Raw genomic sequence first — 26,338 nt, 5'->3', positions numbered from 1 at the left:
TATTATTATTATTATTATTATTATTATTATTATTAATAATAATAATAATGCAATAACATGTTAAAAAAACTTACTTTTACTAGGCATTACACTTTCTGTAACCATAGCACAGAAATACAGTCAATATTATTTAAAATAAATAAATAAATAAAGGTCTGTAAAAATTGGCAATTTTTGCAAAGTTTTATGCAAATTAATGCAGCTTCCCTTATTTGAATTCTAATATTTTTTCTTCTACAAAAAGTATAGCTAGTATGGCTGAATAGTGGTGAAACTGATGCTAGATCAATAGATCACAGTATGACTGAACTGCGGTAATCGAAATCCTTCTCCCCACCGAAAAAATCTTTTATTTACTACTTTTTCTATTTGACTGATTTGTGACGTGTTCACCCACCACACGGTTTGGTTTGTAGCTTGAAATGGGTTCAAACTGGTTGTAAACATTGTTTAATTTACTTGACAGTGAGCAAACTCAACCTGTGTAGCGATGACTCAGGCCAGGTAGTGATTTTCCATCAGAGAGCACCAGCTCCTGAATTTATGCGTGGGCCGTTGTGTAGGTGGGAAACATTTGTAACAGGACGGAGAGTAAGTTATATAACATGTTTGGAATTGTTTTTCTTTTTGCATCCAACTCTGTGGGATATATCTGAGATGGATGACAACAAACACGGCAGTCAATTTTGCGGCAGCGGAGATTGTGTTGTTTTAAGCAAAGAGTTGGATAATAGTTTTATGAAAAACCACCAGAAACTGCCTTTCAATCCTGCAGATTGCACCGCGTCGGAAAATATTTCCTCCTTAAAAAGACGAACGGAATTTAAGTTGATACGTTCGACCTCATCGAAATTTTTCTCCGTAACACTTCCTGTTTGTCATTGGTTATGAACTGCTGGTACAATAGAAGCGCGGCTCTGACCTCAGTGTGCTTCTGTGTTTGGAGCTTTAATATGCAGCAGTACATTCACAGCTGCCTCTCCATATCATCATGTTGGCATTGGCTTCACCTAATAATGCTTCAGCAGATGTGTGTGTTGTGTGTTGTGTGTGTGTGTGTGTGTCCCCGGTGTCCTCTCTTTAGTATCTACAGCCCTCAGATAATGCATTTCCTTACTTCCATCTATAACCTATTACTCCTCACAGCACCGGTGAATATCAGAACGTCCCTGAAATCAATTTAAAGCTCCCACACTCACATTTTTTTTGTTCCATACCGTCTTTTCAAGACTATTTAAAATGACCTACATGGAATTATCGCACCAAAAACAGAGCTCGGGGCTTTTGGATCTAGGACATTGTGTACTGATTTTTTTTTCTTTCTCTCTCCCACCCAGCACCTTAGCCAGTGAGCCTCCCGTTTTATTCTCTATCGCTGGGCTCAGGCTAATTAAATATTGTTTAGAGAATAGACGGCTTAACGGGAACGAATAACCTTTGTAAGCAGATTGCTTCACATCGTGTAAAGTGAGTCGCTGAGGCGGAGTAGCTCTTAACAAGCTGCTAAATTATCATTTGAAGGAATTACTTTGTTTTTGTTTTTTTTTATTGTTGAATGATATGTAGTCATTAAACCAAAAATAATCTTCGTAATGATAATGTTTTATAATTAATTGTCATTGAAAATCCCTTTCCAAAAAGGTTGGTATACCTCATAAAAATGCAACGAAATGTTTCACTCTAAAATGTTACAGTTTACTTTTACATGAATTCAACATACAATATGACAGAAAAATACTTTTGAGAGTTTAAATAACTCATGTTCAACTCAAGATGACACTGATTAAGTCTTCATAAACATAGAGCATGTACAGTATGTGTGATTGACAGGTCTGCCTGCAGCGTTCTGTCTTATACATTGAAAAGGACATTCTCCTTACAAAACTACAAGAATTAATACTTTTTTTTTATTTTTGAATGTTTGCTTCTCTTTTGGTTTTTGCTCAGTAAAACACATCTTTTGAAGAACAAAATATCATTTGTTTGAGGTCCAGTTATATACAGCCAGTCATTTGTATTGTACTAAACGCATTTCATTAACTTCTTAATGACACATTTTTTTCCTTGAAGACATTTTGATGAGCTTCTCTAATCTGGACATAATCAGTGCCATTTAACGCTTTTATTCATTTTTAATGAGTCTTCTGACAGGGTGTTACATCACATTAATATTCCTGCCCACACTACCCTGCCTGTCACAGTCGTCTGCAGTAGCCGGGCATGTAACACTCTCACAGTGTGTCTCGTCTTACCTGGTGTAAACAAATACCTTCATAGCACTTGACATACGCAGCACCTGAATGCTGTGCACAGCAAGTGTCCCCCCCTAAGATGAGTGCATTCCGTGCCGGTGCTGTGAGAGCTTCGGATGTAACTTGACTTGAATTTTAACTCAACCGACTCATATATTGCAATATCCTCAGAGTCACTGTCACTGGAGAATATGCTGACTTAACAAAAAAAAGACCCCAGAACTTTTACAAATACACACACACACACACACACACACAGAGTTTTGCGTGTTATTTTTTTTCCGTCTTGCACTCACTGTTTACCTCTGTTTTTTTTATTTGCAGACCTCCTGGTTGACATGCTGGGAGTCATGGCCAGTTACAGCATCACAGTAAAGGAGCTGAAGCTGCTCTTCAGTATGCTGAGAGGAGACAATGGCATCTGGGTACGTTGGTGGAGTCAAACTGTGTTTGTTGGTGTGTGTGTTGGGGATTCTACTGAGTTGAGTCCTTTTGAATATTGGCCGACTTTTAACGTCATCTTCCCAGCTTGGTTTCTGTCATGAAGCTCATGAAGCACTATGAAGGGTGAAGCCAAAAGTAGCAGGGACAGATGGAAAATAGTGGGGTCGCTATTTCAACTGCAAACTGAAAAATGTACAAAAAATGATATCAGTATGGTGGATCAGACTTGGAAATTGTAAATATTTTTCAGTCTGGCTGATGCATTTATGTGTGCAAATTTGTGCGCCGTAAACAAAACATTCACGTTTGCGATCATGTAAACAGTGACATTCACTGTAATTTCCAGTTGAACGAAGCAAATAATATTACACATAATGCATTCTATTGGGGAAACAAAGTCCAGGAAAAGGCATGAATGGTTTATTAAACACACAGTGCCTTTGTAGAACACATTAACGTTCTTAGTCAATAAATATCATTAATATTTTTGGGCTATAATATAATTATGAATTGCTATAATTTAATTTTAGATGCTAAATCTAATTAGCAGGTGTAACAAACTGTGGTAGTTGAAAGTGTTTGTGTCTACATTGACTAAAACAAGGTCAATTTAGGCTAATGTTGTTTTTCTCTTGTAACTGGCTTTATTAATGCAAAAATGGTTTGACTGTTAGATTTGTTACAGTGGTGACTAAGAGCCTTAACATCTGTGAAGGTGACGCACACACAGACAACAGCCTAGTGAATTGAACAAAGTCTTCTAAGCGCCATGATATGCTCATGAACGCCACATGGGTCCATCATTATCATCTGGTCAGTCCAGAGAAGCAGCCCTAGGTCCAGAACCTTGTGTATTTTAGCTAACCAGTTAACCACATCATCTGGTCACTGGAAAAGCTTGTGGCCAAGCAGCGGGAGCTTTGAATCCCTCCTGGCTTTATTCCTTTAAATAAATTCATTTAAAGAGGCAGATATCTGTTCAATAGTTCATTCAACCAAGTTGCTGATATGTTTTCATTCTATTCATTTCAACCTAATTTGCTCAAATTAATCGCTTCTTGAAAGCTTTTGGAAATTCGATTCTCTCCTTTTTTTGCAGTAATTAGCTCAAGGGGTTAGCAGTTATTGCTTTGCACCAATTCAGTGAAGGTGCTTCTCATCCCTGTGTTTGCAAATTCAGCAACGTTTCCTTAGCAACCAAGTTTCTTAAATGGCTCAGATTACAACTTTTTACATAGCCAGGCTTTTCTTCAAGTAGGCACAGATTACATCCTGTTTACAAGCGTTCCCCCTGTGATACTCCAGACAACATCGTGAGACAACCAGATGTAATTGAGTACAAACCATTCCAGCTTCTCCTTATGCTTTTATAGGCCAGACACCAGGAGTAATCGATGGGACGATATTCCTCAACGCTGAGAAAAACGTGCTCCAGTAGTAAATAGGACACCTTTTGACTTCAAAGAAAAATAAAGTCCTCTATTTGAATTTGACCTAGTTGAAAATACAACACAGAAAGCTTTGTACTGAGAGGTAGAAACAGGATCTCAAGTTAGGTCAGTAACAAACTGATTAAATGAGCAAATAAGTTAGTTAGCGGGATCCGGAGGTGTGGACTCGAGTCACATGACTTCGACATCGATTCTGGCGGGAGTCGTAGATTTGGTGACTTTGGACTCGACTTGACAAAGACTAAAGAGACTTGTAACTCAACTTGGACCTTAACATCAGTGACTCGTGACTTCACTCGGACTTGTTGGACTTGGAATGTTTTGACTTGAAAAGACTTGCTACTTTCCTGTTCCTGTATAGAGACTTGACATGAAAGAATGATTGAGCGCTCCATAATGGTCACCTGACCCGGCCTAACAACACCCTGTCCTTAATAACGCCGGACACGAACTAGAAGTGAACTGAAGCTGCAGGAATTTGGATCCGACTTGTGACTTGTCATGTCTTGACTTTGGACTTCGCTTGGGACTTGAGGGCAAAGACTTACAAAACAAGGACTTGGTTCCACCTCTGGGGGTATCAGATAACAGGAAAACCTGGTAAATGAACAGAATTATAGTTAAATACAGACAATAATATTTTTAAAGTATTCAATTGTTATTAAATTTGGTTAAATTACCAAAGAGATTTTCTAAAATCACAGTTAACTCACATCAGTGCTGTGATTTGTATCTGAGCTGGACTGCCAGCCTTTGGATTTTCTTCTTATTCCTGAAAAAAAAAATGCTGGCATATTGTTGAATTGATTGAAATTTGTTTGGTGTGACTCCAGCGCCAGCTTTTCAACTCTCTCCTGATCCCTGCCCTCTATTGTGCCGTTGCTCAGTGGTGGTTGCTGTCCACTGGTCAAGTCAATACGTCCCCCGTTCCTTCTCGTAAGTCTCGCTTCTACTTCGACTCCAGGACAAGTGTCATCAACAACCTGTGGTTACTGATCAGTGGTCCACAGCAGGACCATCAGCCATCTCTTCTGCTCTCCGTCTTCATCCTTCCTTCTGCCTCCACGTTACACCCAGACCTGTTTTTCCTGTCTTTTCTAATTCCTCCTCCCCCAGCTGCCCTCTCCAGAGACAGATCAATGAAGGGTTGCCATGGTATTGATGAGGTGTTGTCGGGGGAGGGCTAGGGTGATTGAGGAGATATTGATCTACTGGGGTTGTGAAAGACGTGTGATGTCACACAGGGATTTTTTTTTAACCGATTCTCTCCTCCGTGAATCTTCTACAGAGCATCTGTACCATTATCATACCAGTCGCTCTGACCGTGCGCTTCTTTCCTCCTCTCTCTTTTAGCCAAGACATGCGATCAAGCTGCTGTCCGTGTTGAACCAGATGCCTCAGAGACATGGTCCTGATACTTTCTTCAACTTTCCAGGACGCAGTGCAGCGGTGAGAGACTGTCCATTATAAAAACACAACAAAGGAAATCATCATAAAGTGAAATAAAAGCATATGAAAAACTTCACATTCTGTCAGCAAATTTAAAATGAAATATTTGTTTCAATATATATTTATAATTGCTCCTCTTTCAGGCCATTGCATTGCCACCGATTGCCAAATGGCCTTACCAGAACGGGTTCACTATCAACACTTGGTTCAGACAAGATCCGCTGAACAACATAAACGTGGACAAAGACAAACCATACCTCTATTGGTAAGTTGCTGGTCTGATTTACACAGTTATGTGCCAAAAATCTAAAAACCTAATTTGTGTAAATCCCAAATGTGCTTCCCTATTTTTTCTACTTAAGTCTAAAGAACATTTAGGAGTGGTGGAAAAATACATGAGGGTGGTGCACGGCATGTATGACATCTGCTGTTGATATGACAGATGGGTTTAGGGTACAGCTGGGGTTGCAGTGGTAATGGGCAGGTTGACAGATGGGGTCAGGCTGTCTGGACCCTGACCACATATAATCCGTGGTGAATGTCGTAAGGAGGAAAGAGCCTAGATGTGATAACAAATCGTTGATGTCAGTCGAAGAAAGACAGCATACACATGATTAAATACATACCGATGTGCTTATGGATTATAGTCCATTTGTTGGACAATGGTGTGAGACATGATGCTGCCTGGTAAAAAAAAATAGGGAGATTCAATGATGCAATACAAATGGTTGAAGAGGATTACTCGAGGCATGGACGAAGCCAGATATATGTAAAAAACAATGTTTTTCAGTCCTTCCCCGTTATAGGCAGGAGGTCAGGTGACTACAAATACTAAGTAGTGAAGACTTAACCAACAGCAGCCAGTCCGTTCTTTTTTTTTAAAAAAGGAAAGCGCCGGCAAAAGCAAACAGAAATGATGAAAGTTAAAGGAGAGTGCACCACTGCACTCAATCTTCGATAAGAAAACACTCAGCGGACGGCAGCCTTTAACCAGGCGGGTTCAGAGGTAAACACTCCACAAAGTCATCAACAGCAACAGTACAGGAATTTGTAGGTTAACTGCAACGGGTTATAGGAGCAGAAATTTGCCATAGAAGGAGGAAACGTAAAAATCAATTTATACAACCTTTGACTTAATGGATCTAAAAAAAAGATTATTTCTGATAACCAGGAGGAAATTAAGCTTCTAATATATGATCAGAATTGATAAGAATTGATTTATCTTTTACTCTCTATCTCCAAACATCTCAACGGCAACCTAACTAATAATATCCAGTGATAATGTGTATAATGTAATGTAATGTAGTGCATTAGAAAAGAGTGATAACTTATGAACAAGCAAATGATAAAAGTGCATTTAATTGTAGTTGAAGATGTCTGCTGTGTTGTATTATTTGATGTGAATCACCAACGTTGATTAAACAAATAACGTGACCAGAACAAGTTTTACAGGATTGTGTCACTCAGGGCTGTAGTGTCAGCTTTACCAAAGGCAGTGAAACAGAAAGTGACAAAAGACATTATTTCAGTACATCACAGCATCAGTGTCTCACTATAACTCACACAGTTGTTTTTTTATTGATTCTCTCTATGGCGTCCCCTGCTGTGACCTCTTTCTTCCTGCAGTACATGTTTTTTTTTTCCTGCACTTTCAGCATTGTTTTCATTTGAGGAGCTTCTTAACTGAAGGACTGCAGACGATAAACATCGGAGTCACAGGAGTGACTAACGTGGACTGAAAGTTAATCTATAGACCAATAATGAATTATAACTCCAAATGTCAGGGCGCCTCACCACAAGGGAGCTGCTGTTTGGGAGGACGCCTGTTTGTTGTTCAGCTCTGGACCCCGATGGTCACAACATTAGAATTGCAGGTCCAGACTGTTAGCTACAATGAAGGCTCATTAGCCCTGACCTTTAAATTTAATTGAACTCCCCTACCTCTCTGCTCGCCTTCCTTCCCCTGACTCTTCATTCTGTGACGTTGAGCAGCGACACCCCATTTACCCCCTGCCCTTCACTCGGTAGAAATGATTCATTACTGATATGGTGGGTGTTTTTTCTCCAAGAAAGAGAAGGAGTCATCTACAGGAAGGGTGCCATATGGCACTGTATCCTCTGGTTACTGTTGCAGAGGCGAACTCTAATCGTGAAAAAAAAAAAAAAAGGTTGCGATGTAACCTTGTTTCCTTAGTGACCATTTGTCAGGTTGTCATGGAAAGCAAAGACGAAGAGAGGGAGGATGCCCCCCTCTTCTCTCCTCTGCTCTCCTCTGGCTCAGGTCTTATCGTCCTTCTCCAGCTGCTCCTACAGTCGCCTGTCTGATACCGGCCTCCACTGCGGCACTGAGGCAGCGATAACACAACATATGCACTCCTAACATATATCAGAGTTTTTCTTTAGATGGATTTATGTTTGCCCTCTGCGTCTGCTCCGTGTGTGATCCTTCTGGAGGCCGTCTTTGGAGGGATGTTCATCTTGTTGTTTCATGAAATAGCTGTGAGAGGGAGTTACGTGTGCAGGGAGGGAAAATGTGGAGGATAAAATGGAAGGAAAGGGATTAGTAGAATTTCTCTCCGAACCATGATCCAGGACCCCTGGTGCTGCTGCTGCTGCTTCAGCTGGGAAAATCCTCTTTTTGTGACAGCAGTTGGCACAAACAATCAGATCTGTAGGTGTTAAATGTCTCCTGTTTGTTCTTGGGGTGGATGTTAATGTTAAATATGGCATATTGGTAGCTTACTTTCAATGCAGTAAGCTTGCAGTTATGGAAGAAGTTAGCAGTGGCAGAAATTGTGACAAAAAAGAGAGATAAATACACATAAATATGTTGTATAATATGAGAGATAAATACACATAAATATGTTGTTTAATATATTTTGAGCAAATAAGCTGTTTTTATTTTTGTTTATTTTATTTTCTGCACAATGCACAATTTCTGCAAAATGATTTTGCGGGAATTTGTTGATGAGTGCAGATTGATTCATTAGCCCTTAGGCGAGCTACTTGGAGCTTGCAAGTGATGCGTTGGAGACCCCTGGTCTGTTTTAATGAAAATCACTTTCACAGAAACATAACGGATGCAGCCCCTTTAATATGACTTTGGTTTGGTCCTCCATCCTTTGTAACTGACAGCTTCATGTTTAAAAAATGTACATTGAACTCATGAATCCCGTCTCGGTGTCTTGCAGTTTTCGCACAAGCAAAGGAATCGGCTACTCTGCTCACTTTGTGGGAAACTGTCTTATCGTGACGTCGTTGAAATCCAAAGGGAAAGGATTCCAGCACTGTGTGAAATATGACTTCCAGCCTCGCAAGGTAAATAAGCTCACACATGCGCAAATGAGTGTTTGATATGACATGATTCTGCGTCTACTTTTGAGTTGGGAACGCATTAGGATTGTGCTCATGAGCCATAAGTCTAGATAAGGTCCGTCAATTATTGCCTAAACACCCCCCAACACCACCATCACCACTATGTCAGCAATTTACTATGGCCCAGCACACATGTGCATGTGCTTGCAGGCACTCGATCACCACTATGTCAGCAATTTACTATGACTCATACGTAAACACAAGCGCTGGCTTGATGAGATGGCCTCAGTGCTACAGTATTTGCTGACCCAGTGGAATCTCCTGAACTGCCTAACAAAGTTCCCAGTGGTTTCATTTGATCAATTAATGTCACCGTGTATTGTAGCACAGGGTTTTGTCCTCACGGCACACAGCGTGTTTGTACAGTATGGTTAAGTAAAATGTGTGTAGTGTGGCGTTGCTAATGTCCCAGCTACTGTATATAAGACAGGTTCACTTGTCTCTGCCTGGGCTGTAAAATGTTAAACTGTACTTAAATCAGTGGTAACTTCATATTGTAAGTAAGTATAACCAAGTAGGTAAGACTGTTCACCAAAGACAAACACACACAAAATATTATTAAATAAAAAACAAAAATGATTGAATGACATTACATTAATAAATCCAATGTTTGTGAGTTTTATTGAAAAAGTCCTGACTGTTCCCACAATATGAATAATTAAAAAAGTATCCTAGTTAAGCGCTTTAAAACAGGCAATAAAATATAAAAATAAAATTCCAAAGTTGAAGTGAGATTGATTCACAGTAGGTGCCACAGTTTGTTATTTTTTATTTGTTAATTTGGTTATTTTCTAGACAGAGCATGAGAAAATTACAAAAATTACATTTGTTACAACTTCATTCTGTTTAAATCTGCCATGTTAAATATATATATTACATATATAAATATTGTCTCCTTGGTAGATGTTTCTTTTTAATGCAACATCCTTTTCAATGTGTTTTCTCCCAGTGGTACATGATCAGCATCGTCCATATCTACAACCGCTGGAGGAACTCTGAGATCCGTTGCTATGTCAACGGTCAGCTGGTCTCCTATGGTGATATGGCCTGGCACGTCAACACCAATGATGTAAGAGCACTAATGCTGCCTCTGATCATTAGGGAGGCACCGCGTCGTGGTGTGCACTTCAGAACTATTTATTTTTAACGTGGTATTAGAACAGAATCAAAGATACCAACAGAGTTTTATTACACACTGCCTTCCCACTGTCGTGCCAGCAAACATTTGAGCTTTGCCCTCTACATTCATTAGCAGTGGCACAGTTGCCCTTGGGCTGCCCTACAGCACAACTCGTCCAAACTCCAGACTTCCAACTTTTCCATTTAGCAGGGGACAGGGGACAGGTATGACCTCTCATGGGCAGCTCAGCCTTCATTATACAGCCTGGCTGGCTCCAACATTGCTGCAGTTTCTGTAGGTTAGTGCTTCACTTGTTATGCCCCAAAGGCTCATGATTAAGCTTGATATCACAGGTTTGAAGTAACAAATCAGTACAGATTTCACAGAGATGAGGGTTGTTACTGGGAGAGAGTCGTTAAAAGGTAAAATATCACAGAGAGCCATTAACTTAAACAAAAAAAAATGTACGTTTAATGGACTTTACAGATATAATAGAATGTTATAAGCAGCAAAAGTTAAGTATGTGTCAGTGCAGTTTTATTGCTGAAGCACTTCTGTGTTTCATTTGATTTTTTTTATTTTCAGTATTGCAAAGCTCTGGGTAAATTGTTTGCCAAAGACTATAAAATTCTGGTTGTTTGTTTTCCCCACCTTCCCTGCAGAGGGTGCTGTGCAGCCACTGTAAATTAAAATAACAGCACATTATGGTCCTGTAAAGTGATGCATATGTCATATATTTTCAGAACTACTAATCGCTCTAATGACTTTGATATATATATATGCATATATCTAAAGCATATGGAGATTTATATTATATTACATTTGTTTTTTGGTGTGTTCCGTCACTTCACAGAGCTATGATAAGTGTTTCCTGGGTTCATCAGAGACGGCAGATGCTAACAGGGTGTTTTGTGGACAACTGGGAGCCATTTATGTATTTAGTGAAGCCCTCAACCCAGCTCAGATCTTTGCCATTCACCAGCTTGGCCCCGGATACAAGGTGAGACCGCTCTGTTCCTCATTACCAAGTGTATAATGTGTATTTTCCGCCCTGAGCTTTACATTACGTCACTGTAAGTATAACTTGCCTGACGGAATATCCTTAGTTTTATTTCATAAAGTGTAGCAGGTCTATCAATCATTCTTGTAAAAAGGTTATAATTGCTGTTTAGGTTTTTTTTCTGACCAGTTAAAGTACGTACTGTCATTTTTACGCTCTGCCTTTTTCCTTTTAATGACCAACAGACCTGGCATATTTGCTTTACATCAACTTCAATCCACAGACTTTTTTTCTAAGGTGTCCTTGAACTGTCAGTCCTTTGGCTGACAGCTTTGTCTGGCCTAATATGTATTCATGCAGCAACTCCTTTTTTTTTTTTTTAAATATCTGAGGCAGCAGTTAATTACAGCAGGACAGGCTGAGGTGACGCTGCCTCCACAAATGATGCCTCGGAGCTTCAGCTCTGCCCTGTTTTGATCCATGAAACACAAATATAAAAAATGTACCAACTACATTCTGCACTCAAATACTCTTACACTTAATTCTTTAATACACAGGGCTTTATTTAGAGATTTAATTATTCACAATAATCAGTCTCTTCTGGTGCTTGACTTGAGCCCATCTGGACCCTCTTGACATTTTTGCTTTGCCCATAAGCTCTTTTAAGTCTTTGGTTCCCAAAATGGGGGGCGGACCCAACCCAGTTAGCCAGGAACTATTACAGCAGGGGCACAGCAAGGCATTTTAAGTTAAGTGTCAATTTCAGGGTTTTCTGTTTAGTGTCACAGTTTGGAATTATTATATTTTGAATTAATTAAATAATTCAATATTTTTTTTAATTGATTATATTTTTGTTTCTTAAAAAACTACCATTTGTTCAGCAATAGGTGGGGGGTGCAGATAGAGTTGGACGTATATATATTTACCACTCAGATAACCACATCCTTAGGCCCGCAGTATAATTAGAGAGACACAGAAATGTGTTCTGTAATCCATGGGTTTTTTCTCTTCAGTACTGAGGCAGCCGTCATCGGGTCAGTTTAATAGGTGCAAGAGCGTTTTTTTTCCAGTGAGTTCTGTTTCTGTCAAACAGAATCACAGTGACTGATGTGAATTACTCAAGGGCAGATTCGAAGACTGTCAACAGTTAATCAGTGAGGAGCTCAAGTCTGACTTACTGGCTGACGCTCATTGTCTTGAGATGACAGAAGGGCCTGTCTGCAAATCAACAAAAGGACGAAATTAAATTAAACAAATTGGAAAAGAGCGATTGTTCTGATTACAGCTGAACGAGTCGGTTACTTCGCTATCCTCAAGCACTGTCTACTAAATCACTTAGTGGTTTTGCCTTTTAACACAACGTCCACTCGACTGTGCTAACATTAATTTGGAGAAGATTAAACTCTACAGGGTCTGTGGTTCGGAACTTTTCCAGCAGCTTTTTTTAGTTGATCAAACTTGTGGGCTCCATGACGCTGCACAGATTTGCAAAGTCATAAATTTAATATTTCTTTATACAAGGGTAAGTCAAAAAGTTCTAGACAAAAAATGAATGTCAACAAGTGATCATTTTAAAAGATGAAGTGAAGTCACATCCTTAGGGCATCTAACAGGTTTTTATATTAACGTTGTTTTACATTTGATTTTTTTAGGTTTTTTATTTTTTTTTTACATATCAACTTGAAAAGTAAACCTTTGTAAAATCACGGCAACTAATTACTGCGCTCCATCTGTATTTCTTCGTGATAGACATTGTGAGAAACTTGATTCCAGTCCTTTGACAAAACAAAGATGCAGGTTCTGAGCTGGTGTGAAGTACTTCACCCGGGATTTTACAAATACTGTGAATCAAAACAGCCCATGAAGAAGGATACGATTAAAATCGTTGAGAAGTTGATTTTTTTTCCATTATTAAGGATGTTTGACTGGCCCTTGTTAAATTTGACAACATTTAGCCTTTAGTTTTTTGCTGTTTTGCCTCATGTTTGGTATTTTATACTTACCCTTAAGTTATTTTTGCAACTTTTATAATCATTTTCAAATTTTCTGGACTCGTGTCCCTGCCGATAGCAAAGGCACCGGTAGTTTTTTTGCCCCCAGGGCTTAGTGACAGAGAAATGAACCCACAGCCTGATGAAGCAGTGATTCACAACAGTTCCCTGTGCTATTGGACGTCAACTGCCAAAAAACTTTGACTTCATAATATTCATAATTAAAAACCCATTTCTACTGGAAAAAAGTGTGCTTTTGTAAGTATCGAGGGACAAACAGTCTGAAAATGTTTTTAAGAATAATTTTTAAAAAAAGCCCTGTGATCTTAATCTAAATTAAGTGTGAATCAGGTGTGAATAGACTGAATGTCTCAATATGTGATAAAAAAAGAGAGGGTAAAGAAGTCAAAGACGCCTCGACAAGGTGAAGCTTCTGGAGAACTAATCCTGTGTACTCGTGGACTGAATGAGTTAAACGTCAGTGTGACAAATGACTGAATCATAAATGTGAGTTTCACACTTGTCTCCCTCGGTTTCTCTTATCTCACTGCATATACATATACCCAAGCACATATGGATTGGCTGTCCTGACGTGTCCCTCCCAGCAAATTTATGACTCGCTTTTTCTCTGCCGTGAACACTGATTCGTCTGTCTGTCACAGCCCACATTTTCCCCGGGCTGATCAGTCAAATGATTGCCTCGCTGCGTGGTGCAGCCTGGGCTCCTCAGATGCCCAGAAGAGACCATTAAATGGCTCAGTTGTTTCAGAGCCCCGGGCCTCAGCACTGGTGTAGTAATGATGAGTGCACTGGGGTTTTTTCTTTTTTCGGTTGGTTTAAGAAGGTTGGCAGTAGAACGCTGCTTCTCTGTGTTGTGTTCTCAGGACTTCACAGAGACGACGGTGTGTGTGTGTGTAGCTATATAAAGCCTCTTATTCTCAGCTACTGCCAGCGTCGGTGTTCACCAACAGGGTGCAAAAAGCAGACAGAAACTCTACTCAGAGCAGCCCTCAGCACAGCGAGGTTGTTCAAGGTCTTCCAGACTAACGTGACTCACGGTGGCATCTGGAATACGGCGTGCAGTGAGAGTCGGCGATTCAGCACTTTCTGTTGCTCTTGCATGCTACTGATGAAAGGAGAACATCTTGTTTGGCGTCTTCCTTTTTTCTCTTTCCGCATGTGTGTGTGTTTGTTTGTTTTTTCTGTCACTCTTATATTGTTATGTGCTGCCGGTGGTCGTTTTCATCTGGGTTCCAGATGTCCTAATGGCACTGCAACACCAACAGTCTGGGCCCGACGTAATTAATGAACCACTCCAGTCTGTCTGGACACCTGAATTGTTGTGCCTCTGTGTTGGCTTCTGCCTGCACAGCTTGTGTTTGTGCCAGCGCTCACAATGGTTTTGCTGAAAGTTTTGTATGGTGCATATTAACTCAGCACTTGGTGCCTTCAGCTCTGCAACAACAACAAAAAAACCCAACATTAAATGTCTTGGTAAATGGTCAACACTGCTGCACTAATGGACAGCAGCACAATGGAAAACAACAGTGATATCAAATGCATCAGTGTGTCGCATTTATTCAAAATAAAGCCCGATTATTTTCTCACTTTGTTCCTAAGTGAAGGGGGGAAAAAGTGATGGAATTATAATTCAGAAAACATTTCATATTCATGCTACCTTTTCTTTGATGTGTAAATGTGTTTTGGGCAGCGACTCCTTAAATCTGGCCTGGAAAACCACCTATTTTAGGCGCATATTCAACTTTGTAGGAATGTAGGAAAGCAAAGATGTCCATTAGATCTGACTTAAAATAAAATATCAAATGGGCAAGAGTTAAAAAAAACACATCAAAAACTTGATAATGGATAATATTCAGCATATTTAACCCAAGTCGAGAAAATTCCTCTTTACCTACAGTTTACAATTTAAAAAAAGTAACTGCTCATGACTCACTATCCTTCATGACATCACTGCTTTACCTGCCTTTAACGGTGTAGTCAAATCTACTACCAGCTTATCCTGATCTGTACAACATTCTTAGCTGCATTCCAGTTAGCCAGAACCTGAGTTGTAATCAGATCACTACTTCGACGGCACGAGGAAGTGATTGGACCCTGGCTGCGTTTATTCAAGCACAGAGTCGCTGTCTACGTAAAATGCTGAAGTTGTACGTTTTCTGTTATCACTGCAGGCCAGAGTCTTATCTACAGAGGACAGGTTAGAGACACGAGCCCTAACTCCTTTTTTTTTTTTTTAACTTCTATATGTTTGTAGACCGAGGGAGGGACATACATGTGTGTGTGTATTAAATCTTTTTTTTTTACTCTAGCAAGTGGCTGCCACTTCAGTTCTTCCTTACATTCCCTAATACAGCGTTTTAAAGTGTCAGCATCGCTCTTTTGAACTTGCAGCTACAGAACCTGGTTCCCTATTGAGCACAGCAACATAAATCCAAACCTACATCTACACACCTAGCTCTGTATATCCTTGCACACACACTTCATAAACGCAGCAGAATAAAACCGGCTTACACTGCAAAAAGTCCGCATCTTAATCAGTGTATTAATTTAACGTTTGGGCTATTCAGTCTTTTCTCTTTCATCCCACTGGCCCACTAACCTTCAAATTAAACTGAAGTGCATTTTTTGTGTGTGTGATGTATAGTCTCAGCACATGGCTCCTGTATTCCTGCTTCTTCTTTAATGGATGGGACGTCTTTTAAACACAACTGGTTCTGATGCGAGGCCTTCAGCTTTTGGTTTCGTAACCGGTGTAATTAGTTTGGAAGTCTGCAGGTACAAACCTGCGGGAAGAAGCTTTTCTAATAATACATACCATTAATCACCGTAGCGAATTATGTTTGGTCAGCAGGGCTGTGTGTAGGTGGATGCAGTTGTTTGCAAAGTGACGGAGAGAAACCAAGGAAGAGAGAAGGCTAGGAAATAAAAACTGTCTGGGCCGCGGACTAGAGAAACCTTTTTTTTTTTTTTCTGTGCTTTGCTTTTTTGCCTCACTGTGAAATTTAGTTATGCATTGGTTAGAACAGCTTAAGGCAGGTAGACAGTAGATGAAAGCTGTGGGAGAAGACAGGCCTGCAGCTCTGTGAGCAGCCGGGGGGCTTTCCTGTGCAGTCAGGCTCGACAAGGCACCTGGGGATCCGCCTATTTGACGGGGAGAGCCCACCTTGCCGGGGGCTGGTAACAAACAGTGTCAGAACCGCTCGCTGGTCATTCGTTTGCTGCTGCTTTTTTGTGCACGTCAGCATTGCTGCGGGAAATGCATCTCGACACGCACGTAGATTCAGACATTAATGCAGACGCACGCTCAGCCGGAGCAGCTTGTGTCTATACCACCGAAAAGGATTTCCTACTTCGTTTGTCATTTTGATAAAAGCAGCCAGCGAGGTGTTTGATGCTTTATGAATTTTACACCCCTTTTTCTATACCAATTTCATGAAGTACTTCATTAAATATTACTGCGTGTGGAACTAATATCCTCTTTAGATTGAAAAGTACGATCGCAGAGAATGTCTACGATAACAGTATTTTAGAGTGAAACCAGATAAAGGCTCAGCGGCCCGCGGAGAAGTTTAAAGATTTTATTATGTGCTGGAAATTTAATGTAAAGAAAAGTGAACTGCAATGATGTGACTTCTGAAGTATTTGGTGTGATTTTTACTGGGCCGACCAGAAGAGAAGATAGATCGTGAGCTGCGGAAGTGTTTTTCTTCTCCACATGTCTGCCTCACCTCTCCATCTCTTATCCTCCTTTAATTGAATTAGTGTCCTGGTAAGTGCTGTGCTCATTAAGATAATACAGTGTTGTTTACACAGGACACAAACATCAATTAGGCACTCAGCATTTGGGGCGTTGAACTTGTAGCCACACTCCTCCAGCTCTCGTGGAAAAGTGTTTAAAACCTTTTTCTTTTCTTTTTTTTCTTTTTTTCTTTTACCTCTGCAGAGCACTTTCAAGTTTAAGTCCGAGAGCGACATCCACCTGGCCGAGCACCACAAGCAGGTGTTGTACGACGGGAAGCTGGCCAGCTCCATCTCCTTCACGTACAACGCAAAAGCCACAGATGCGCAGCTGTGCCTGGAGTCATCACCGAGGGAAAACCCCTCCATCTTTGTCCACTCACCACATGCACTCATGCTACAGGTCAGGTCGCCGTGTCATGTCTGTGTCGTATTTGGAAACTGGTGAATTTTGACCAACTCTTATGTGTAATGAACGAGTTATATTTCTTGGGGTTTTATCTGTGTTTCTCCACCGTCTGTTCTCTGATGTGGAGTTAAGCAGTCCCGAAGGAAGAAAGCAATTGTTGATGTTTTAAAGTTACATTATTTGCTATTTTAGGTGAATGGTTGAGCCGTCACAGGTCGGTTCAAATTATTAAGTCGTGAAATAACTAAAAACAACCGACAAAGTCAGAAGAAAGGAGAAATTATTTTTAATCACGCTCTTAATATTTCTCTTTTATATGAAATTACTTGATTTACTTTTTTAACCACAGTGTGTGCAAATACCGAACGGTCTCAACCGGATTGTCTTTGACACAGTTTGGAATTCCCTTTTTAAATGTTCTCGAGTAGTTTTTAATTCAAATGTTGATGTTGTTCCACGGAACCGGATTGTCTTTGACACAGTTTGGAGTTCCTTTCAAATGTTCTCGAGTAGTTTTTAATTCTGTTTTGTTGGTTTTGGGAGGTTGTAAGACCTGATCAGATGTGTTCCTCTGTCCCACCACAGGATGTGAAGGCCATCGTTACCCACTCCATCCACAGTGCCATCCACTCTATAGGAGGCATCCAGGTCCTGTTTCCTCTCTTTGCTCAGCTGGACTACAAACAGCTCAATGACAGCAGCGTGGACACCACAGTCTGGTGAGTTCTCTGGAAAAAAGACCACATCTAAAAAACAGAGATATGGTCAAATTAAAGATACATTGGTGAAGACATGAATCTTATAAATGACTATTGTCTCAAATCAGTACTATTATGACATTTTCCCGCAGCACTCCACCACATGACCATCCTGTACCATTTATCCCTAATGTGTTTTAACATTGATTTCTCAGTGAAAGTGACTGACTGGTACTGTTTGTATGTGGCAGTGCTACTCTGCTGGCGTTCCTGGTGGAACTGTTGAAGAGCTCGGTGGCCATGCAGGAGCAGATGCTGGGCGGGAAGGGCTTCCTGGTGATTGGATACCTGCTGGAGAAGGTGAGTGAAAGTCCCTTTCTGTTCTATTTAACCCTTAAATACATCAATATATTACAATTATTCAAAGCTTATTGTGTATATTTATCTCAAATGTATCCCTAAATTAGTCAAATAGTTTTTTTCTTGTCTCGCTGTGTCTGAATTGCTTTAACATATTCACCTGGAATTACTTTTTTCAAGTGAACACTGTTTTAATCAGTGAATTTTTCATTTCACATTTTTAAATTTTTTTTTCTTTCTCATAAGTGTGAAGTCACATTTTGCCGACTTTGGCATTTAGTCACACACCAGACAGAATATTCAGTTTGTGACTTAGTGCAATTGGTTTGTCTATTTTTTGCATCCCTGGATGTTCTTTACAATGGCAGCAACTAGTATTTTCTTTAATTCGACCTGGTTCCATCTTTAACAGTTAATGATGACAGGGAAGCTCCCAGCAAAAACTAACTAGTGTGTATTTGTCTTTGCTCTTAATTTTTTTACGACCTATTAAGTTGTTTGAGCCAATCAGAAAATAACACCGCTTCTGAGTTTTTTGCTGTATGATGTTGTTGTTTCATGTTTCACACCTGACACCTAAGTGTGTTGTAGGACTGTAATTTGGGTATTATTCCAATAGAGCAAAAAAGTATACAAATGTGGGCATTATCTTACGAAAACAAAAGAATATCCATTTAAAAAAAAGAATAATTGACAAGAATATGAAAAAACATTTTTTTACCACTTCACACTGGCTTAAAATCTGGTAAATGTGAAATTGAATTGAATACAGAAATTAGTAAAAGAAAGAAAACACAGCCAAAATAGCTTTTAGACCGTCTGGGCTAACAGCATTAGTGCATTAGTGCAGGATTTTACTGTTGAAAAATTAAAAACACATTTGTTTGAGGAACTTGTTGTGTCTGTGTTCCGTGTGTTTTAAGACTTTTTACAAGGGAACTACTTTCCTGTAGCTTTTAGGTTCAGTGTTGTTTTACAGCTTTTATTTGTGATTTATTTCGTTATCTGTATTTTTTATCTTGTACTTTTTTTTTTTACTCTGAAGCACTTTGGATCAACTCTGTCGTTTTAAATGTAGCAAAATTAGCTCCTGCCAAGGAAATAATACATGGATTTTTTCCCCCCCATAATCATAACTTGGTTACAACATTAGCTTGTGTGATGAACACAACACACACATGATTAACAGAGAAAAGTCAAATCTAATATTCCGCGTCTTTTCGCAGTCGTCCCGAGTTCACATCACCAGGGCGGTGTTGGAGCAGTTCCTGTCCTTTGCCAAGTATCTGGATGGTTTACCTCACGGAGCTCCTCTCCTCAAACAGCTCTGTGACCATGTCCTTTTCAACGCTGCCATCTGGATACACACTCCTGCCAAGGTCTGTGGATGTGTGTGTGTGTGTATGTCTGCTGAAATGTGTTTTCATGACCTTGCAGCCAAAACGACATGATGATATTATAAATAAGCTAATCAGATAAAATCAATCAGTGACAGAGAAGAAATAAAGCAAAACAGAGTGACTGATGATATCCAGATAAAAAAGTTCGACCAGTAAGACCATTTTTGTGACATTTGTACCTTTCAGAGTTGTACAAAAAAAAATGTTATTGTAGAAGAAGAGCCAGGGAAAAAAAAGACTACAAAAACAAGCAACAAAATAGAAATCACCCCAGGACCGGATTTCGTACTTTTCCTCCGTTCGACTTTGAACTTTATGCTAGTATCCGTGGCATTCCCGCTGGGCAGATCTCTGCTTGTTTCCATTATTTTCAATATGTCCCTGAAGTTGCACTGTTCTCCCCCCCCCACCTCCTCCCGACCCTGAGATGTGATTGGCTCTTTGGTGCAGCAGCATCCATCCATGGGGCATTCTGGAGGTGATGCAGAAGAAATGAGAGCGAAACAGTCGCTGTTGTGCTGGAGGTGGACGGGGTTACAAAAGTCAGAATCCAACATGGAATCCAATTTATTCTCCGCGAGGTGGAAAATTGTCTTCGGCTGAACATGAAGCCATGACGTCGAGAGAAATACTGTACAAACATGAACAAATACAGTATAAGAAAACACTTGAACAGGAGAACTCTAGTTAGCCTAGCTATTAGCAATTAATGATAGTATAAGAATTAACGAGTGCAACAAATGTATTAAGACTACAGTAAAGAAAGAGGAAGAAGAAAATGAAGTCTACTAGCTAAAGGCTAGCTCCAGCTAGGGTTAGCTAATTATGGCAAAACATAGCAGAAACCGCTAAGATACCTCTGAATCAGCAAGTAATTGGACCATTAACAAAAAGGTTAAGCCTTAATTAGCTTAGAGGTACCACAACATGTTAGTTTTTTTAATATATTATATGACAAATACAAAAAAACACAAAGAGCCAGGAATAACTAGAAGTTAACAAAGAGGTACATTAAAAATGCACCAAAAAATAAAGACAAGAAAATAACAAAGGCCCTCGGCTGGAGTTTTAACATTCAAATCGGTAAAAAATCTTTTAAACAAATGACCAGTAAACATAACTGCGTATTTTCAGGCTAATTATGACAATGAAAATACACAGAGGAGCTCTGTGAATCCGCCCCATAGCAACGTAGTTAAAGCAGCCATCCCTTCTAACCTCCCCTGAACTCCCACAGAGCTTTATTATTTTCTTTCCTCTCAGGGCGCAGAGTAATAAAGCTAAACCACCAACATTATTGACAACAATAACCTTGTCCGGGACTCAGACAAATTCACTGGAAGACGTATGTTTTAATCTCTTCCACCATCTCTTACGCCATGTCTCTGTGAAAATGCAGAGCTGCGCTCCTCCACCACCTTACACCAGGGAGTGTCCGACTGTTGTTCCACTCTACGAGCCAGCTCCTTCCTTTTAAACAAAACTAACATGATAGCACGATATTGACCTTTTACGAAATTTTCTAACACGATATTGACCTTTTACGAAATTTTCTAAGAAAATCACTTGTTTTCACTTTCTCTCTTTGACAAATTGCGTGCAGGGAAAAAAAAAAGAAGTAATTCTCAGTCCATAATGTGAAAAGTAATGAAGGCCATTTCGGCTCACACTGTGTTTTCTCCCTGTTTGATGAGCTGTGATGAGGTGTGGTGCGGCGGCAGCACTCTGCTAATTTTGTCGGCTTAAAGAGAGCTGCCTCATTATGGCCCGTCCATAGTGTCATGGTCACTGTAATGAGCTGAATGATGTGGGCCACTGTGCACACCTGCTGGAGTGGACTGCTTTTAGTCAGGGATAGAAATGGAGGAAGATGGAGAGGAAGGAAATGAGCAGCTGGAAAGTTCAAAGTTTGTGCAAGATTGGCTTCAGACACAGGAAAATAACACCGTAACACCAGATGTTTCTATCTGTCTGTCACTGTGTCTATCTGTCTGTCTCTCTGTCTATCCATGCAGCCAAGTCAATGACAACATAAATAATTTGAGTATTTGACAACATGTTGACTTTTGTCAATAATTCTGTGTCATATTCAGGTGCAGCTGTCTCTGTATACGTACCTTTCGTCTGAGTTCATCGGTACCGCCACCATCTACACCACCATTCGCCGTGTGGGCACCGTCCTGCAGCTGATGCACACGCTGAAGTACTACTACTGGGCCATCAATCCACTGGAGTGCAGTGGAATCAACCCCAAAGGTCTTGGTAGGTTTGCATCTGCACACACTTTCTATTTTGTAAAGTAGGGATGTCTGACCAGACTTTTAGTAGAAATATTAAAGTTTACTTTAATAAAATAATTTTAAAAAACATTAATATCAAGCAAAATATAAATAATGTTACACATACAACGCAAGATATTTTATTGACTCTAAATAACATGTTTGGATTTATTGTTTTTATTCCCATTTGCTAGAATGCTGGGAGGCAGGGCACAAAATCTATGTGCATTGTGGGAAATGTAGTTGATGGTAAACATAGGCTTGATCAAATTTAGATTTTGAATTTGACCAGTGCTAGCATTGCACTGCTACATAAAAAAATTTTAGTGGGCCAGATTTTGGCCCACAAGCCTTAAGTTAGAAGTTTAGACAAGACATGCACGTTATATATTATACGTTATATAACCTTTTTTATCCCTGGATGTGTTTTATTGATATTATGGACTCTTAAACTAAAACTTACAACATTGTTTCAGATCATAAACTTATGATTATTTTTTAAATTGTAAACCGAGTGAGAAAAAGTCTAATTTCCCCAAAGCGTACATTTCATACGGAGTTACTTCCCGTCGCAGCCCTTCTGGGTCTTATGATTATTTTTTAAATTGTAAACCAAGTGAGAAATAGTCTAATTTCCCCAAAGCCCTCTTTTCATACGGAGTTACTTCCCGTTGCAGCCCTTCTGGGTCTTCACTTTTGCGGCCACACATCAATATCCATCTCTTACATACAGTGTATGTATTTTCAACATTTGGGTCTGGTATATTTTCAGTTGGTGTATTGCCAGAACCTCCTTATAACTTTGTGTTTTTAAGCTCAGTTATTTTCTTCTCTTCCAAAAATATTGCTACCAGCAGCTCCTGTTGACACTTCACACTTCCGAGAAATATTTTAACTCTGCATTTTATTAAACACAGTCTCAGGCTACCATATGCTGTGCGTCACTGGTGGAGACAACATGGATTTCACCTTTCAGTCGAGTGTTACAATCCACACAGGTTTCACAAACTTAACTGACCTGCAACTAATTAATGACTCATCAACTAGAAAATGACTTCAACATTACATAAACATGTTCTCCAATTTCAGCACCTTGAGAAATAATTTGTTTGTTTGTTTTTTTTTTTGTTTCTTTGGCTTTTATTACAGGAAACTCTCAAAATCTCAATTTTCAACCTGTTATTGTATTTTTCAAGTCAAAGAACTCCAGGTGAAAGGGAGGAAGGGAGCCAGGGACCTGCTACTATTTGGGGTTTCATATCAAACTCCAGGGTTGTAGTTTCTACTGAGCGAACTGATGAATATTTGACTGAAAGATTCCATTTTCTGCCTCCATTTATCTGTATATAGCAATATTTTGGATTTGAGGCTTGATGTTTCCAGGTGATTGAAATTTGTGGGAAAATACTGGAGAAGAATAATATTCTGTATTATATTGCTTTAGCCACTTTAGAAACATGTCAGAAACCAATATTATTTTCCAAACCTCACCTACAATTATCAGCCCAGTATTCGTGAAATTGTAGCCGAAAATGTAATAAAATCATTCCCATTTAATAGTCAGAACCTGTTGGGCTAAAAGAGTTGGAGAATGGATGTTAAAAGTGCATGCAGTATTTTTGAATCTCACCCAGGAGACGGTTTTTCAGTGTTTTGTTCCGAGAGCTCTTTCTTCCATTTAATGGAAAGTCAAACTGACATGAGCCCCAAAAAGCCGAGTGTAACGTTGCATACAGATTTTAACGAAACAGAAAAACCGAGAAATCAGTCGGATGTAGGACTTTATTCAAGCCTACATCTGTGAAATGTAGACAGTGTCTTTCCATTAGTAAAATTTACACAAGTGTCGACCTTTTCCCAAAGCAAAGACGTCACAAAGGCCTGCGCTGAATAATGCATACGGCGCGTCTGTAATTTAGCATTTTTTGAGATGTGAATTTTTCCGCGGCCGCCGTCAGAATTTTCCTTCATATTAAGGAGGTCAAATGCAAAAAGGATCCTAATGTCAGGCACAACTGATTTTCTACTGCCAGTAATATGCATTAAAATACATATATTATTTGATCAATCTACATATCTGTGAATGTTCCCGGTCAGCCGGGTCATGGTTTTCCCTTGGAGTGTAAATCTAAGCAGATCAGCTTTCACTTAAGTGCTGTCAAACAGCATACGTTATGTACATCAGCAACAGTCACTACACAAGCAGTTAACTCAGTGTCGTTGTGTTGTTCCACCGATGTAAAAGAGCAAAATTGACTCCGGCTTTTTAACAAGACTAAAGTCAATAAAATACTTGTGTTTCTTTACCTTTGAATTTTATGTCTAGGATGTATAAATTATATATATATATATATATATAATGTCATATATGGCATTCAAATATTATCCTAAAAAAGCAGCAGAGCTGGTGTAAAAATCTGGGTTTTCTCGTAATGCTATAACAAGTGTAGTGTATTTTAATGACTTACTCGAGTGTTTTCCGTCATTGCCGACACGTCGTACGTGTATGAGAACCAGCACGTAGCCATGCGGTGACACAGCTCCGGGATTCTGGAGCGGGAAAAAACCATATTTGGTGCAGTAAGGAATCACTGTTCTCCCTCTGACAGTCTGATGGATTAGTCTGGCTACGGCCGATGTTAGGCCGATGTTTCCTTCTTGACTAAACAATGCCAATTATAAAGTTTGGTAAAGGAGGGGTAAACATGGTGGCTTGTGTTTTCCGCACAAATGCTTCACTGCATAAATGGGGCAAAGATTCTCACAGACACAAACCAGAACGCTTGTGTGAATTGTTGGAAACTCTTGGAGCTGCAGACAGAGACCCAGCAGCCTTTTATGCCTGTGGGTTTCATTAGCACTGCTGCATGTCAAATTTTTATGTGGCTCAATCCCATATAATATATGGTGTGTTGAGAGCCATTCCAGATAGTGTATCTGCAAACACATAGACCCATCCTCATCAATTACTTCACGAGTGCTGAAATCAAAGCCTGTATTTTCTATGTATCTTTCAAAATCTCCCTTTTACATGCAAGGCCATGAGTTCTGAGGAAGTGGAGGGAAAATTGAAATGATACGAGGAATCGTATTCCAAACACACCTCACTCTCAGGTCATTGATTGATACTTCCTCCGCCTTCCTAACAAGCAGAGGATGTGTTAACGCTACGTCGCTACGCATCAGAGTTCCAGAGAACCCAGACGCAGCCATTTGCACCATTACACCTCCACCCTTTCTCTTAAGACTCTGGACTGCATCTAATGTTGCCATGGCAATGGAATATTAATACTTGTAGATTCAATGAAAATTATCATTTTTTTATTTTTTTTTACTTTTTTGTATGGTATATTTCCTAGGCACAATCCAAAGATAACCTAAATGTAGCCTTGAGTTATTTAGACAAAGTCAGTACTTTTTGTACTTTGCTAAAAGTTGTAGACAACAGCTAGCATCACAGATGCAAATGTGAATCTATTATAGAGTAGAGGTTGCCTGCAAGATAAATGTAAGAATTAATTTTATTGTAATTAAAAAAAAAAGATAAAGGCTAAAATCACAAGTGTTCTAAACATCTGGAAACATCTGAAAATAATTTCCAACCTGGTATATTTGCTTTTAGCTTGATTTTGCAATCTTTGGTAACACAGTTGTGTTGCTCAGCATTGGGAAATATTCTATTCTTTAGTTATCTTAAGTGCACACACTGCATCATTTTGCATCCCCGTACGTGGTTGTTTTTTTTTTAAAGTAAGAGGTCAAAGAGGTCATGAATAATTCTGTGTGAACGCTGACCCTCATAAAAATGCAGGTTAAAAAATGTTTTACATGTAATTGCTTTAAATGAGACAAGAAGAAGAGAGGAAAGGTAATTGCTTTAAATGAGACAAGAAGAAAAGAGGGAAAAAAAAAACCCTACCAGGAGCAGACGACGTAATAACATCTGCTTCAGGAAAGCAGTTAAATAATTACAGGCTTTCTCTGAACACTCTGTTATCAAGAGACTCCTAAGAGGAAATTGAACTTGTTGTTTAAATGCACTCACTTACATGGAGCTGCAGCGCAATCATAATGGATGGTCAGAGTCACCACTTCACCCATACGTTTAGAGTCTGACAGATGATGAATCACTGGGGTTTGTGCCAGTGTCCTGTTTTGACTTTTCCCATCCCGGGTTAGGGTGAACCGACTGAGACACGTTCACACGTGATAAATCAATGCCAAAGACAGAAGCTTCCGGTCTCCGTCTCTCACTCTTCGTCTTTTCACTTCACTTCCACTGCAGTTCTGAAGTTTTCTTCAGGTTTAGCCATCAGAATATCTCTCTGTAAAGATCCTGACACAGCAAAGT

The 26,338-nt window shown here is 39.6% G+C and overlaps 1 protein-coding gene across 1 annotated transcript in view; it reads left to right on the top strand.

Moving 5' to 3' along the window:
- The window catches only part of nbeaa (neurobeachin a), a 113,301-nt gene that overhangs the window by 44,431 nt on the left and 42,532 nt on the right, over window positions 1-26,338 (top strand). Inside the window, exons 5-15 of the mRNA XM_017041719.2 lie at window positions 2,577-2,677; window positions 5,501-5,596; window positions 5,740-5,861; window positions 8,788-8,914; window positions 9,921-10,040; window positions 10,945-11,091; window positions 17,047-17,244; window positions 17,836-17,969; window positions 18,200-18,308; window positions 19,535-19,687; window positions 21,802-21,970. Coding sequence (XP_016897208.1) covers window positions 2,577-2,677; window positions 5,501-5,596; window positions 5,740-5,861; window positions 8,788-8,914; window positions 9,921-10,040; window positions 10,945-11,091; window positions 17,047-17,244; window positions 17,836-17,969; window positions 18,200-18,308; window positions 19,535-19,687; window positions 21,802-21,970 — 1,476 coding nt within the window. The remainder of the gene's footprint in view (window positions 1-2,576; window positions 2,678-5,500; window positions 5,597-5,739; window positions 5,862-8,787; window positions 8,915-9,920; window positions 10,041-10,944; window positions 11,092-17,046; window positions 17,245-17,835; window positions 17,970-18,199; window positions 18,309-19,534; window positions 19,688-21,801; window positions 21,971-26,338) is intronic.

The sequence above is a fragment of the Cynoglossus semilaevis genome, chromosome 19, assembly GCF_000523025.1.
Source record: "Cynoglossus semilaevis isolate Cse_v1.0 chromosome 19, Cse_v1.0, whole genome shotgun sequence".
NCBI lineage: Eukaryota > Metazoa > Chordata > Actinopteri > Pleuronectiformes > Cynoglossidae > Cynoglossus > Cynoglossus semilaevis.
This window is presented reverse-complemented; position numbering and strand designations above follow the sequence as displayed.